The 14,710-nt window shown below is 47.3% G+C and overlaps 1 protein-coding gene and 1 pseudogene across 2 annotated transcripts in view; both read right to left on the bottom strand.

Annotated features, from left to right (window-relative positions):
• Positions 1–1,818: 1,818 nt before the first annotated feature.
• Positions 1,819–7,355, bottom strand: LOC311123217 (extracellular calcium-sensing receptor-like; annotated as a pseudogene). The gene is made up of 10 exons: positions 7,111–7,355; positions 5,613–5,791; positions 5,288–5,391; positions 4,819–4,998; positions 3,750–4,482; positions 3,328–3,537; positions 3,122–3,245; positions 2,746–2,939; positions 2,367–2,648; positions 1,819–2,262 (listed from the first exon to the last, which is right to left on the bottom strand). The product of its transcript is annotated as an extracellular calcium-sensing receptor-like (transcript).
• A 2,498-nt stretch (positions 7,356–9,853) lies between these two features.
• LOC311123216 (uncharacterized protein) overlaps positions 9,854–14,710 on the bottom strand; it is a gene marked incomplete at both ends in the record, with an annotated part of 5,712 nt that continues 855 nt past the window's right edge. Inside the window, 2 exons of the mRNA XM_084197476.1 lie at positions 9,854–12,783; positions 13,639–14,074. Of these exons, the coding sequence (XP_084053602.1) occupies positions 9,854–12,783; positions 13,639–14,074 (3,366 nt within the window). The remainder of the gene's footprint in view (positions 12,784–13,638; positions 14,075–14,710) is intronic.

Genomic DNA, 14,710 nt, shown 5'->3' with positions numbered 1-14,710 from the left:
ACAAAAACACACGCTACCATAATGATGAGATTGTATATGAGTTTGTGGTGGGGTCAGTAGCAGGGTTTGGAGTGTCGCTAGGCTACATCGGCCTACTGGCGATCCTCAGCTTCCTCTTGGTCTTCCTGGCCAGGAAACTCCCTGACACCTTCAACAAGGCCAAGCTCATAACCTTCAGCATGCTGATCTTAGGTGGAAGTACTATTGCCTGCTAGGGATTTGCTTGTCACTCTTTCAACACAAATTTACATTTGAGTTATTTAGCAGACGCTCTTATCCAGAGCAACTTACAGTTAGTGAGTGCGTACATTTTTCATACTGGCCCCCCCGTGGGAATCGAACACACAACCCTGGCGTTGCAAGCGCCACGCTCTACCAACTGAGCTACAGGAGGCCATAAAGGAAAGTAGGCTGTTAGGTATTGTAACAGAGTATGATGGTCTCAAATAGTTTTAAGTAGCTCCTTTTCCAACATTCTATTTCTTTCACCCCAAGATAGTTTCCACTTCTGTCGGAAAGGAAAGAAGAACCTTTTATGTTTTTTATTTATATTGTATGTTGTGATATCCAATTTGTAGTTACAGTCTTGTCCCATCGCTGCAACTCCTGTACGGACTCGGGAGAGGTGAAGGTCAAGAGCCGTGCGTCCTCCAAAACACAACCCCGCCAAGCCGCACTGCTTGCTGAACCCGCACCAATGTGTCGGATGAACCACCGAACAACTGGCGACCGAAGTCAGCGCGCATGCGCCCAGCCCACCACAAGGAGTCGCTAGAGCACGATTGGACAAGGACATCCTGGCCAGGCAAACCCTCCCCTAACCCGGACGACGCTGGGCCGCCTCATGGGTCTCCCAGTTGCGGCCGGCTGCAACACAGCCTGGGATCAAACCCAGGTCTGTAGTGACACCTCTAGCACTGTGATGCAGTGCCTTAGACCGCTGCGCCACTCAGGAGGCGAACCTTTTATGTTTTGAGTTTGATGGCTACAAAAATATTTTTTCATTTTGTTATTACCCTAGTGATGTGCAGTGATCTACTATTGATTATAATTATGATGTTCTGTGATTAAATATCAATCAGATAATACATTATTTAGTTATTTGGGCTGTTAAGTAGGCTTTTGGTTTCATCTGCATATGTGTGTGGCTTTAATCTCCCAGGGGGTAGGTTATCCCTAATGAGTGGTTTTCTGCATAAAAAGGCTTTTGATTGAATCATCACATCATGTGGAATAAAACAGCATAACATCCCTGTTCCTTCTAAAGGATTCTGCTCCTACACTCATTCACCCATGAATTAATTATGATTAATTATTATTAAATATTCATCAAAGCAATTTTTAATTTAATAAAACATTCTGACTTCAAAGGAGCTGCTTGAATTTGTTTTTATTTAACCCTAGCATATGACGAAGATATGTAATTAAAATATCCAGAAACAGCCTCATATGGGAAGAGAATTACACACCTCATAAATTGTGAAAGGATTTAACAACACTTTTCATTAACGTATGTAATTTAAATTACTTGGTGTGTGTGTTTTCAGAGCTGGCTTTCAGGTGAGAAATAAATGTCATTAAAGTCTATTGATGATGGTAAGGAAGAGTCATGTAGTGATTCAGATGAAGACGTACTAAGTGTTGACTCACTGTTGACTTATTACAAGCAGGGTAGGAAAGTTTGTTTGTGTCCATCAACTTGTTTTGGTATTGTCTGAAAAGTATGTAACTTGGGTATTATACAATGTATCATGTCTTTCTTTGTTCTGTTTTTACAATGTGATTAATTAAACACAATGAAGACTATATTATATTAAATCATGTGTTTCTTGGTGCTTTCTCTTTGTCCATCATGTGTTTCTTGGTGTTTCTCTCTGGTCTCAGGAGGATGATGAAACACTTTGGAGCGAAGATGCAGAACAGTAGCCCAAAGCTGGAAGCCAGAATGGCGAATATCTCTACAGCGTCTGCGTACTTCCCAGGAGAGCTGACGTAGGCAGGGACGAAGGCCACCCACACGGCACAGAAGATCAGCATGCTGAAGGTGATGAGCTTGGCCTCGTTGAAGTTGTCAGGGAGTTTCCTGGCCAGGAAGGCTAAGAGGAGACAGAGAGAAGCCAGCAGACCAATGTACCCCAGCACCAGAGAGAAACCGACCACAGAGCCCACTTCACACTCCAGGATGACCTTAGACCCCTTGAGGCCTAGGTCACGGTAAGGCAGGGGAGGACTTATGGACAACCACACGGCACAGATGATCACCTGCGTTTACAAACACAATTACAAACACAATTTACTCTTATACAGTAAAGTACTGATTAATTCAGTTAGGTGACTTTAAGTTATTTCAACGTTAAAGCTCTCACCTGAACACTGGTAAAGAGGAAGACACTCCCTCTCTGCTGACTGGGTCCAAACCTCCTCATCAGCTGCCCAGCACCGGGCCTGGCTGAGCGGAACGCAGCCAGAACCACGATGTTCTTGACCAGGAGGCAGGAGAGGCAGAGCACGAAGATCACCCCAAACGCCGCCTGGCGGATCTGACACGCCCACGCAGACGGACGCCCAATGAACACCAACGAACACAGGAAGCAGAGCTTGAGTGACAGGAGAAGCAGGAAACTGAGCTCTGAGTTGTTGGCCCGCACCTGGAATGAGAAGAAGGGTCAGACGTACATGACACCATAGAAGAAGAGTTCTCCATTTTATCCCCTAACGGATTCAACACTTCATTAAAGCTCTTACCAGAGGGGTGTGGCGGTGGTACACAAAGAGCATAAATACAGCCGCTGTTGCCACAGTGCCGCACACGGCAATAGTGGTCAGGGTGACGCCCATAGTGTCGTTGAAGGAGAGGAACTCGAACTGACGAGGGATGCAGGCGGTCCGATTGCCGTTGGACCAGAACTCCAGAGGACAGCCGTCACATTGCAGAGAGCCTGAGAGATTGAACACATTACTATGATGATTGAAAAGCATAATTACTATTCAATCTAATAAGTCTTAATTAAGATATAATATATTATTCAAGAGAGATCAGGTCAATAATGGCACAGCTAATTAAGAATTCCCTTTCATTGATATTAAATGATATTATACCCCCACATCACAGTTCGCTGACCTGTGGTGTTGCTGACCTCCCCCTCAGCACAGGGGATGCAGTCGAAGCAGCAGACAGGCTCCCCCTTCCTCCTGGCTACACGGGTGCCTGGGGGACAGCTCCCACTGCACACTGACACAGGCACCTGTAAATGCCGTACATGCAATGATATTAATTTCAATTGAACAAAACCATTCAGTTCATGTTTTAAAAATGGTATTTCTCACCATATTAGACCCTGCGTTCCACTGGATGGCTGATTGGTTGATGAGGATATTGAAACCCTCTACTCGGCCAATCGTGACAAGTTTGAGCAACCCCTTGGGCGTGGCCTGCCAGTTCACAAGGTCGTACACAGCAGGGATGTCCGCGCCCCGGAAATAGAACGGCTCCCCAAGTGGAGTGGTGAAGTTAACCAGGTTCAGGTGCTGCAACAACTTGGAGGAAAGGAGACACAAACATGACCATTACACTCTTAATATGATGTAATAACTCAAAACATATCCCCATAGCAACTATTAAGTGGACATTAATATTTAATTAACAAAAAAAGGTTACATTGGCATAAGTAATCCCCCCCCCCCCCCCCCCCCAACTGATTGAAGTGTTTGCAAATCATGTCTACTGAACATGCAATAGATCAGTGTACCTCCGCTGGGCTGATGTTGTGAGGAGGGGGAGCAGTTGACGCTGCTGCCCCACGTAGGGCTGTCTCTCTGGGGGCAGGACAGCAGGCTGTGGAGGGCGTGGGCTGCAGCATACACAGCCAGGTACACGTTATAGGTTACTCTCAGCTGGGAGGTGTCTGTGAAGGAGCTCTGCACATCCTCCAGAGTCTCTGCCCCACTGCAGGAGGCCAGGCGTGGACGGGGGGAACTGGAGGTGGGAGGAGGGGTGTGTGATATTGACACAGAGGGGGATGGAGGAAGGGGAGAGGGGAGCAGAGACGTGCCGTGTGCATCTGCTGCTCCAGGGCTACACCCAAACTCAGTTTCCCAGAGTTCCTTCAACAGGACATCTCCGGGACGACGAGAGGGGTGGAGACTTCGAAGGTGGGCCTCAAAGCCAGGCATAGGTGCACTGCGGATAGCCACACCCACAACGCCCCGAGAGACGTTAAAGAGGGCGGGGTTCCGTAGGAGTTGTCCGCTAGTGCTCCATGCCTCACTGGCCAGGAACTGCCTGTCCGTCACGTTTCTGCGCTCCAGCTCCAGGAGTAACGCCCCCATGTCAGTGTACAAGAGGAAGACCAGGATCACCCGTGCTGTCGAGGCCTGGACCGTGTCCGCTGCTCGCTCCACATCCCTCACCAGGTTCACCCGGTTGAGGGTCTCAAAGAACGCCAGGCACACCCCCGTCCCCCGAACCGCCTCCTCAAACACCTGGGGATATGAAGCACATGGAGCGTGACAAAGAGTCAAAATACTGATCTAAAGCCGATGTAGAAGTTCAAAATAAAATACAACAGTATCCAGTATTAGAAATAATATCATTTTCTTCTCAATTTTGTATTATGTAAATTCTACATTTCTTCAGTTTTTCTGTAAACAGAGACCAAGAATGAATAAAGTCAAAGTCACAAGTCAAAGTTAATATAAAGAAACACCTGCAGAAAATAAATAAAATAAATAATAATAAATAAATGTGACGAGTGTCTTCAGTAAAGAAGAGCAGCGACCAACAAAACAATTTAAAGATAAAGAAACATGAAGAAACACCTGCATGGCCTGACGACCGTAGTCATTGTCTGCAGCGATAGCCCCGACCCAGGTCCATCCGAAGAGCCAGGTGAGCCGGGCCATGGTGAGGGCCTGGTAGACATCACTGGGGATGGTCCTGAAGAAGTTAGGGAACTCCTGTCTGTCACTGAGACAGCCACAGGTGGCCTGGTAACTGATCTGAGGACAACACCATTAAATCAATCATTTCTCACTACATTCCAGACCAGATGAATTATAATTAATTAAAGCATTATGGCAATATTTCTAGCTATGTATTTCCTGGTTGTAGTGAGAGACTGAGGGCAGATCAACACAATAACTTCAATCACATTTTAATGAAGTACTAAATACCCTCTTTTAATTTCTCAGTAAATTCTAGGCTATGTGAAACATGATGAATTATCGCATCATGGCATCATCATGTTTCTCGCCACTGTATTTCCTGGTTGTGTAGAGAGAGACTGACCATAGGTACAGAGAGTGGCCCCAGGGTCCTGGCCAGGATGATGGCCTGAGTGGACGATGAATCACCAATGACCAGAGGAACAGGGGAGTCACTAGATGGCCGTGCTGTACAGGATACACATAACAAATAAACATGATTCTATAATCAGAACGACAGGGTAGTATACATGAGCTATTTGTTATCCATTTAGTGTAGGATCTCCACAATATTACTGGCTATTTGGCAAATACTTTTCAGTACATTAACATTTTAGGTAAAGGTTATGCTTAGGTTGAGGTTAGTGGTTAAAAATCACATTTGAGGTTAGAAAGCTCTGTGGTTTCACAGCTGAGGTTCCCCCCTGACACCAGGGCCAGGGCCCCTCGCAGGCTCCAGGGGTGCTGACCACAGCTGTCCAGGATACGGTAGCCCAGCCGGACCCCCGGCAGCAGGAAGGGGTTACGGTTAATCTCGTCCACTGCAAACACCAGTGCGTGCACCCATCTCAACGATTCCTCAAGAAAACTGACAGCAGGGATGTGAGATGAGAGAGAGAGAGAGAGAGAGAGAGAGAGAGAGAGAGAGAGAGAGAGAGAGAGAGAGAGAGAGAGAGAGAGAGAGAGAGAGAGAGAGAGAGAGAGAGAGAGAGAGAGAGAGAGAGAGAGAGAGAGAGAGAGAGAGATATGACAGAGCAAAATGCAACATGTGTAATTGAGCATGATGTAACCCTGTAATCAGATGAATGTGATTGATCATGAGGAGAAACAACATTCAACATAACAAACAGCACTAAAAAACGGATTTAATGTTGAACATCAATCTTATCATCTAGACTGAGAATCAAGTTGACAATGGAAAAATACCACACTCTATAACAGCAAGATTATTTAAGTGTTTGCATTTACAAGAAATATGCCGTGCCTCATTGTACTCAGATAAAGAGAGCACTGTGCTAAACAACATCTGAGGATAAAACAATGGACTTTAAGCAAATACAGTCTCTCTCTCTGAGATGACACGCATTAGAATTGAGGAGAGAAGTCAGTCTCTCTCTCTGAGATGACACGCATTAGAATTGAGGAGAGAAGTCAGTCTCTCTCTCTGAGATGACACGCATTAGAATTGAGGAGAGAAGTCAGTCTCTCTCTCTGAGATGACACGCATTAGAATTGAGGAGAGAAGTCAGTCTCTCTCTCTGAGATGACACGCGTTAGAATTGAGGAGAGAAGTCAGTCTCTCTCTCTGAGATGACACACATTAGAATTGAGGAGAGAAGTCAGTCTCTCTCTCTGAGATGACACGCGTTAGAATTGAGGAGAGAAGTCAGTCTCTCTCTCTGAGATGACACGCGTTAGAATTGAGGAGAGAAGTCAGTCTCTCTCTCTCGGAGATGACACGCGTTAGAATTGAGGAGAGAAGTTAGACGAAAACAAATATTATAATGAAATGTTAATTGTTTTGCAGACAATTTGTTAACATCAGATTTGAAATTGACTGCAAAGCGATTAACATTTCATTTTTCATTTTTATTTTATGATTCTGTGTAAAAAGCAAAAGACAAATGTTCTATTTTCCATTCCAGTGACCCTCAATCCTCTGAAGAGAACATTTAGATCAACTCTTCCATGAAAGAAAAACATTTTTGAAAGAAAGATGATTCAAATGAAGGAAAAGTGCCCTGCTAAAATGAAATGCTGTTACAAAATAAAATGTTAAAAAATGACCTCCATCAAAAGAATAAACAAAGATAAAATCTCTCTTCACCTTCGAAAAGAAAAAAGCAAAGAAAAGGTCAAACTGCAATAAAAAAAAGTTAGAGAACAGAAGTAAACAAAGGAACTTACTTGACACAGGACTGCAGTTCAGGGGGTTGGGTGAAGCTCCGGTCTGGATCAGGGGGGAGGATATGGATGGGGAAGACACCCCCGATCACCACATCACCTTCCTGGGATAGACCAAGGTCATCCAGACCGACTGAACGGTCCCATCGTGAACACACGGTGGCACGAGCCACCTCTACCCCGTGCCTGACCAGCCAGGGCAGTAGCAGGGGAACGGCTAGTGTCAGCCAGGGGACCCAGAGGGACATGGGGGAGCTCCTCTGGACACACACAGGCAGGCAGGAAGTTGACCAGACCAAAACCTCCCCCCAAAATGCAGTTTCTAAACACTGGTAAAAAACATGAAAAGCTACAGCACAGTTATAATGATAAAACGTACAGATTAGTCACAAGAGTGTAAAGACAGTGATCAGAAATCCTCCCTGTCCGTACATCCAGCCTGGTGTGGGAAACGTAATGGACTTCCTCCCTGTTAAGATGGTCCCAGATTTGTTATGTAGCACACATCAGCCTCAGCGGGTTCTCCGTCAGGTGAAGACAAGCTTGAGAGTTGTTTCGGAAGGCAACCAGTCTCTATCTCCCAGCACGGGGTCTGACAGCAGCCTCCCCTGATCTGGCCCAGTGGAGGTTAAGGGAGGGTATTTATAATGACCAGAGATCATAGAGAAGACACGGAGTAAACAAGATGACACACTGAGACCCTAAATAACAGGCCTCCTGAGTGTTGCTGTTAGGGATAATAGCTTGACACGGGAAGACAAGTAAGGGTGAACAATACGTTTTTAGTTTTGTGCTGAACCAGCCATAGAAGTACGGAGGGGAGGGGTTGAGGAGGGAGGGTTATGGGGGGGTACAAGGACCCGGATTAAAGGGCGTAGTGTGATTAAATCTCCAAAGTAACAGTTTCGAGGATTTTAGATGGTCACAGGTGTGATATCTCTCATCTCCATTACTGCTCATTTCACAAGCAATTACATTCCATTATCCCATTATCTACCCATTATCCACACACAGCAAGATACAATAACACAGGCATTGAGGGGGGGGGCTGTGTGTGTGTGTGTGTGTGTGTGTGTGTGTGTGTGGTGTGTACATACAATGGCAAGAGCAGTTGTATACCTAAACCATTAGCGTGTGTGTGAGACAGCTGGAGAGAAAGACAGTAAAGTATCAAAATATAAAAGAGTGAGAGAAGAGAATAGACAAACACAGAGTACATGTAAACAAACAGACACAATTGCTGTGTCAAAAGTTTCTGAATTTTATTGCATCGGTAGGAAAATGCTCACATTAATCTTCTGAGCGACCATACAAAGAAAAGAAGATGGGGGTTTAACACTTAAAAGGAAAATAAAATCGTGCAGCCTGATCCAGCCCTAAAGCCGTATACACCTTTTCCAGTGTGTTTCTGTTCTTGTAAACATTTCTCAGAAAAAGAAAAAATTTAATAAGCAGACCCAACTTTTTTTGTTGCTTTCTCTTGCAGTCTGTGTTAAAGTAATTCTAAAAATAAAAGCATTTCAACTCAAAAAGTTTAATATATGTGATAGTGTTTAAAATCTTAGAAAGCGAGAAGTCTGAGCAAGCAAGACTATGTACTGTATTGTACTGTCTATGTACTGCATTGTACTGTAATGTACTGTCTATGTACTATATTGTACTGTCTATGTACTATATTGTACTGTCTATGTACTGTATTGTACTGTCTATGTACTGTATTGAACTGTAGTGTACTGTCTATGTACTGTATTGTACTGTATATGTACTGTCTATGTACTGTACTGTACTGTATTGTCTATGTACTGTATTGTACTGTCTATGTACTGTAATGTAAGGTTAAATAAATGTAAGGTTAAATAAAGGTGAAATAAAATAAAAAAATGTACTGTAATGTACTGTCTATGTACTATATTGTACTGTCTATGTACTGTATTGCATCCAATCCCACTATTACTTGTTCTATACAAAGATAGTAGTGCACTGTGATGTCTATAGATCGATGCATAGTCATGCTGGTCCACGTTTAACATGCAGAAAACAGCTGTACTGTCTACTAAATAGCAACACTGTCAGCTAAAAACGAATGTACAGTAGAATATTTACAAACAACACAAACATAGAGAACACTTAGAGGAGAAGGAAGACTTGAGGAGGATCTCGGATGAAACAGATCCCTTCCCTTAAAAGTGCCCCCCCATTGGGCATACACTGGTTGAATCAACGTTGTTTCCACGTCATTTTAACGAAGTTACATGGAACCAACGTGGAATAGACGTTGAATTGACGTCTGTGCCCAGCGGGCCTCTGATAATACTAATACATATTTTAAATGAACAAAGACCAAGACAACACTTCCCTTCAGATTAAAACACATTTGGAAAGTTTCCTATTTTCTGCTTCATTGTCGGTGAAGTTAGCTTGAACAGGAAGTAGAATTACAGGATCAGGCAGGACAGGAAATGGGTACAATCAAAGTAGGAAGTAGTTTTACAGTCTGTTCCAAACTACATTTACAGAACATTCTGATCAGGACATGGACTTAAAGAAGATCAGAAACCATTTTCACATTTACAGACAAAATGTCAGACCCAATCAGGTAGTTGACTTTATATCTGGAAGCATTATTGGACAGCCCAACCAGGATTATTTTTTAGTTTTTTTCTCAGTTGTAAGCAGGAAGCTGATTTTCTGTGTTCTGGAAGTACATTATACATCATTCTATGTAGGTGATAACCAGGAAGTGGGTTCAGAGTCTGAGCAGGAAGTAGACCTCAGGTTGTGATTGTATACAGGAGTCTGTGGGCAGCAGAGAGTCATCATGATAATGATCACCATAGTGATATCCGTAACCCAGTGTGGTGCACGCCCCTTCAGGCAGCCCCCTGTCCTCCAGCTGGTCCAGGTAGCCTGCTATGTAGGAGCCTGTGGAGTGTCTGTTAGCTGGGGGTTTCTGGCCTGCTGCTGCTTTAGTACGCAGCACTACCCCTCCCACACTGGAGGGGGCGCTCATGCCCCGGGACTTCAGAACCTCCTGCTGCCGCTCTCGAGCGCGGTTGTTGATGTGACGCACACGGCTCTGGCTCCGAGAGGAGAGGCGGCGGGAAAGGAGGGGGGGAGAGTCCTCCTGAGTGTCGGGGACAAAGTTTGTGGGGGGAGAGGGGCGTGATGGGGGAATGAAGGGTTTGGGGGGTATCTGTAACTGAGGTAACTGGGGCAGCTGGGGAGACTGGGGTCTGTCCCGGTCTCTGTCATCCCCCTCCAGGGTGACTAGTTTGCGGAGCTGCTCAGTGAGGGGGTCTGCAGACTGCAGCCGTTGGGACAGACCCCCCAGGCCCCTCATCCTCCTCCGCTCCTTCATACTGGGGGTGATGAAGCTGCGGCTGATGATGTTGTACTTGCTGTGGAAGTTGCAGGAGATGTCCTCTGATGTCAGGTCACCCAGAGACTTGGACTTGCAGGGGCCGGGGGCTGTGGGTGGTCTGGGGATAGGTAGAGGAGGGACAAGGGTGGGGCCCAAGAGGGGCAGCGATGGGGGGCCAGATCGGGGTTGGAGCTGGGGCTGGGCCTGGGTCTGTGATTGGGGTTGGGCCTGGGGAAGAGGTTGGGTCTGTGATTGGGGTTGGGCCTGGGGCAGAGGCTGGGTCTGTGATTGGGGTTGGGCCTGGGGCAGAGGCTGGGTCTGTGATTGGGGCTGGGGTTGTGGATGGGTGGAGGCAGTGGAGGGCCTAAAGCAGTTGTAATCTAGCTGGCTGTAGGCCACATCACAGTCTGAGATGGGGGAGTACAGGCCTCTGTCTCTGGGGAGGCTAACAGACCATGAACCAGACATACTAGACAGACCAGGCAGACACTCTGAGGAGGACAACCCATTCTGGAAGCAGGCTGACACTTCACCCTGACCCTGACCTTCCCCTGTCCCACCCTGGTAGCCCCTGGTCTGGGGCTGGGTGGGACCACGCTGGTAGCCCCTGGTCTGGGGCTGGGTGGGACCACCCTGGTAGCCCCTGGTCTGGGGCTGGGTGGGACCACCCTGGTAGCCCCTGGTCTGGGGCTGGGTGGGACCACCCTGGTAGCCCCTGGTCTGGGGCTGGGTGGGACCACTGTAGCTGTGCTGCTGGGTGTAGGCTCTGGTAATGTCTCTGCTGTTCTCAAAGGAGAGCTCAGCCCTGCTGAGGGTGGAGGGGTGGCTGTTCAGGAGGAGGGGGCTGGGGTTAGGGGGCCTTTTGAAGAGGGAGGGCTGGGTTTGAGGGGTTATTGATGGGGTGTGGCGAGGGGAGGGCTGTTTAAGGGGGGAAGGACACTGGGAGGGCTGGAGTTGGGGTGCATACCGGGGAGAGGGGTGTAGTTGGGTAAGCTGGCTTTGGGGAGCGGCGTATCGTTTGGTTGGGCTGGTAGCGACCCAGGTGCAGTTGTGTCTTGGTAAGGTCAAGGTCATCTCAAGTGGATCCTCGTCCACGTTAATCTCCACCTCCATCAGACTACTTTCTGCTGACCCCTGGCACAACAGCAACCGGTCAGACACTGTGCTGTTGACAGACGGGCACCTGTAACCCCACGACAACCCCCACTCTCCCCCTGACCCCAGCCCTGTAGGATCACACACACCCCTATAGCCCTGTCCTGTCTCCTCCACTATACCCCTCGGTGAGCCCACCCAGCTGCCGTTGGCCTCTGTCCCCAGGCGAGGAGGCACCTTGGCTGGGGAGGGCTCCAGGCTTCCCATGGGTGTGCTCTCCTCAGAGTCAGCCTGTATGTTGCCTATGTTCTGCTCCCTCAGGTTGTAGACAAAGACTGGAGACAAGACCTCCTCATCCAGGATGGTATAGACCTCCTCCAGCTCCGTGGTCTCAGGACTAGAGAAGAGAAGGGGGTTGTGGGAGGTCTTGGGGTGGGGTGAGAGTAGGTTCTGGTTCGTGTGGTTAAGGGTCTGGCTTGCCTTTCGAGGAGTGATAGGTCCGTTCATTGCCTTGCGGGGGGGGTCTTTATATGGGGTGGTAGAGTCTATGGTGACCTTATAGGGTGTGCTGGAGTCCTGGAGAGCGGGATGGGACAGACAGGACATGACACTGAGGACGTGGGGGTCAGAGTTCGTTGTGAGGTCATTCTGGTCAGCGGTGAGGTCAAACTGGCCAATCAGAGCGGAGATTGAGCCGCAGGTGGTGTCGTTGCCGAGGGATACGGCATCAATGAGTCGTGAGATGGTGCTGTCCTGCAGGGAGACGGGGCTCTGCAGAGCGGACCGGTCCACGTTGAGTGGGGAGAGGGGGGGCACAGAGGAAGAGGGGACAGAGGAAGAAGAAGAGGAGGAAGGTGCTGGGGTGTTTGTTGTACTAAGTAATGTTGTCTCTGGTCTGCTCTCAGTAGGTAAACAGTGTAAACAGTTGCTCTCTGTCTTTGTTGAGCTGCTCAGGTAACACAACGTCCTTTGGCGAGAGGAAATGTCCTCAGCTTTGGTGGGTGGGTTGACTCTGTCCTGTGATTGGTCTTTGGAGTCACCATCTACACTTCCTCCTCCTCGGCCAATGACCAGGTAGGAGGTCTCGTCTAATTGGTCAGGCTCTGTGGTCCTATCCCGTGTGTTGTTGTGATTGGTGGAAACTCTATGTTCAAGGGAGGCGGATGATTCGATGAGGAGTTCCACAGAGCGGGACCTGGGCCGGTCAAAGGGGGACGTTCCTATGTAAAACAGACAAGTTAGACAGTCAGTAAAGGTTCAAACATTTCACAGCCTTACGTAGAACACCAAGCCAACCAACGACTAACTGACACATTCCGTCCAACACGAGCCAATCGCAACACAGAGACGAATGGAATGTACCACCAAATACGACTGTGAGAGGGGGTTGGAGAATGAGGCTGTGCAGGTAACAGAAGGAACATCCATTTTTGGGGGGGAACATCCATTTCGGAAGAGATGGTCAAATGAGATCAATTTTGGCAGTTAAAAAAAGGAACATTCTGATTTTGAAATAGTTCTTTTACAAAGTTACATCAGTGGGATGATGTAATACTGGGATGTTTTAGGATGAGGCAACCTTAGGAGGTGTCTTGGTTTACCTGGCGGGATATCCTAGTCAGTTCTCTACTACAGAGAAGCACCACAGAGTGAAAAAGGAACAGAAAAGGTATGTTAAAGTAGTGATTAAAAATTTAATTTTTTTTGGGGAAAAGGACAAGTTAGAAACAAGGCAACGGTTTACATTTCACATAAGACCCATAGCACTGTTTGTTTCAATGAGAGCGCAACACAACCAACGACAACTTCAACTCTAAGCATCATGTCACATATAGCAACAAAGCCAGACAAGAACAGTCGCTCTGCCATTACAGGTAAGCCTACGGTCATGTATTGCTCTGAGAAATAGGCAATATGATGCTGTAACCTCATTCAAACACAGAAAAAACACTTTGGGTTTCTTGCAATGTTTCTTCTTAGATATCTATTATAACATATTACTTGTTACAGAACATAACGTTTATTATCATGGTTGATGTAAGAGTGTGTGAGGTCTCCAGAGGAGGTCTACCCACCGATGAGTGTGTCTGCCCCCAGGTCAGTCAGCTCCTGGTTGGGGGAGCAGAGGGAGAGCTGTCCCTGCAGTAGTTTCTCCAGGGGCATGGAGATGGGCCTGTGGGTGAGGGGGGCGTGAGGTGGGGGACGCCTCTCCACCATTACCCTCTCCCGGGACCCCTCCCTCCCAGCCCCTTCCCCAGCCCCCACTCTGTCTTTGACGTCTGATATGGAGGCCTTGTGGTCCGATACGGAGGCCTTGTGGTCCGATATGGAGGTGGAGGACTCAGCGAGCTTCATCTTGTTTTTTTTGCGACCCTTGGCAGGGGCGCTGGCGGTGCGTCGGAGGAGGTGGTCACTGATAGAGCGTTTCCTGAGGGCTGGACCACAGCTGGTCTCTACTGACGACTTAGATGACCTGTTGAACAAGCCTCTGATGCCTCGCAGCTGACGACCCTGCTGGATGGAGAGAGGGAGGGGAGAGAGAGAGAGAGAGAGAGAGAGAGAGAGAGAGAGAGAGAGAGAGAGAGAGAGAGATGAGAGAGAGAGAGAGAGAGAGAGAGAGAGAGAGAGAGAGAGAGAGAGAGAGAGAGAGATAGGGAGAGAGAGTGAGGGGAGAGAGGGAGGGGGGAGAGAGAGGAATTATGAAGAGATAAGGGTGAGAGAGAAATAGTGTTTAGCATTTTGTATGAAAATATGAATTGCGTGATGCGAGGGAGAAGGTTGATAAGATTTGGGGCGGCAGGTGGCTTAGTGGGTAAGAGCGTTGTGCCAGTAACCGAAAGGTCGCTGGTTCTAATCCCCGAGCCGACTAGGTGAAAAATCTGTCGATGTGCCCTTGAGCAAGGCAACTTAACCCTAATTGCTCCTGTAAGTCGCTCTGGATAAGAGCGTCTGCTAAATGACTAAAAAAAAAAAAAAAAAAAAAAAAAAAAAAAAAAAAAAAAAAAAAATTTGTCATGCTTTTCAATCACAGTATTCCAACCACAATGCAAACAATACAGACTGAAAACACAGTAACAGACTTCACTCTTCACAAAACTAAATGTTTTCAGCAAATCAACACAAATTCTTTACATTCATTCAAATGAG

This window comes from Coregonus lavaretus (assembly GCF_964263955.1).
Source record: "Coregonus lavaretus genome assembly, contig: HAP1_SCAFFOLD_553, whole genome shotgun sequence".
Lineage (NCBI taxonomy): Eukaryota > Metazoa > Chordata > Actinopteri > Salmoniformes > Salmonidae > Coregonus > Coregonus lavaretus.
Note: the sequence above shows the minus strand (reverse complement) of the source record. Positions and strands in the feature narration are given on the sequence as shown.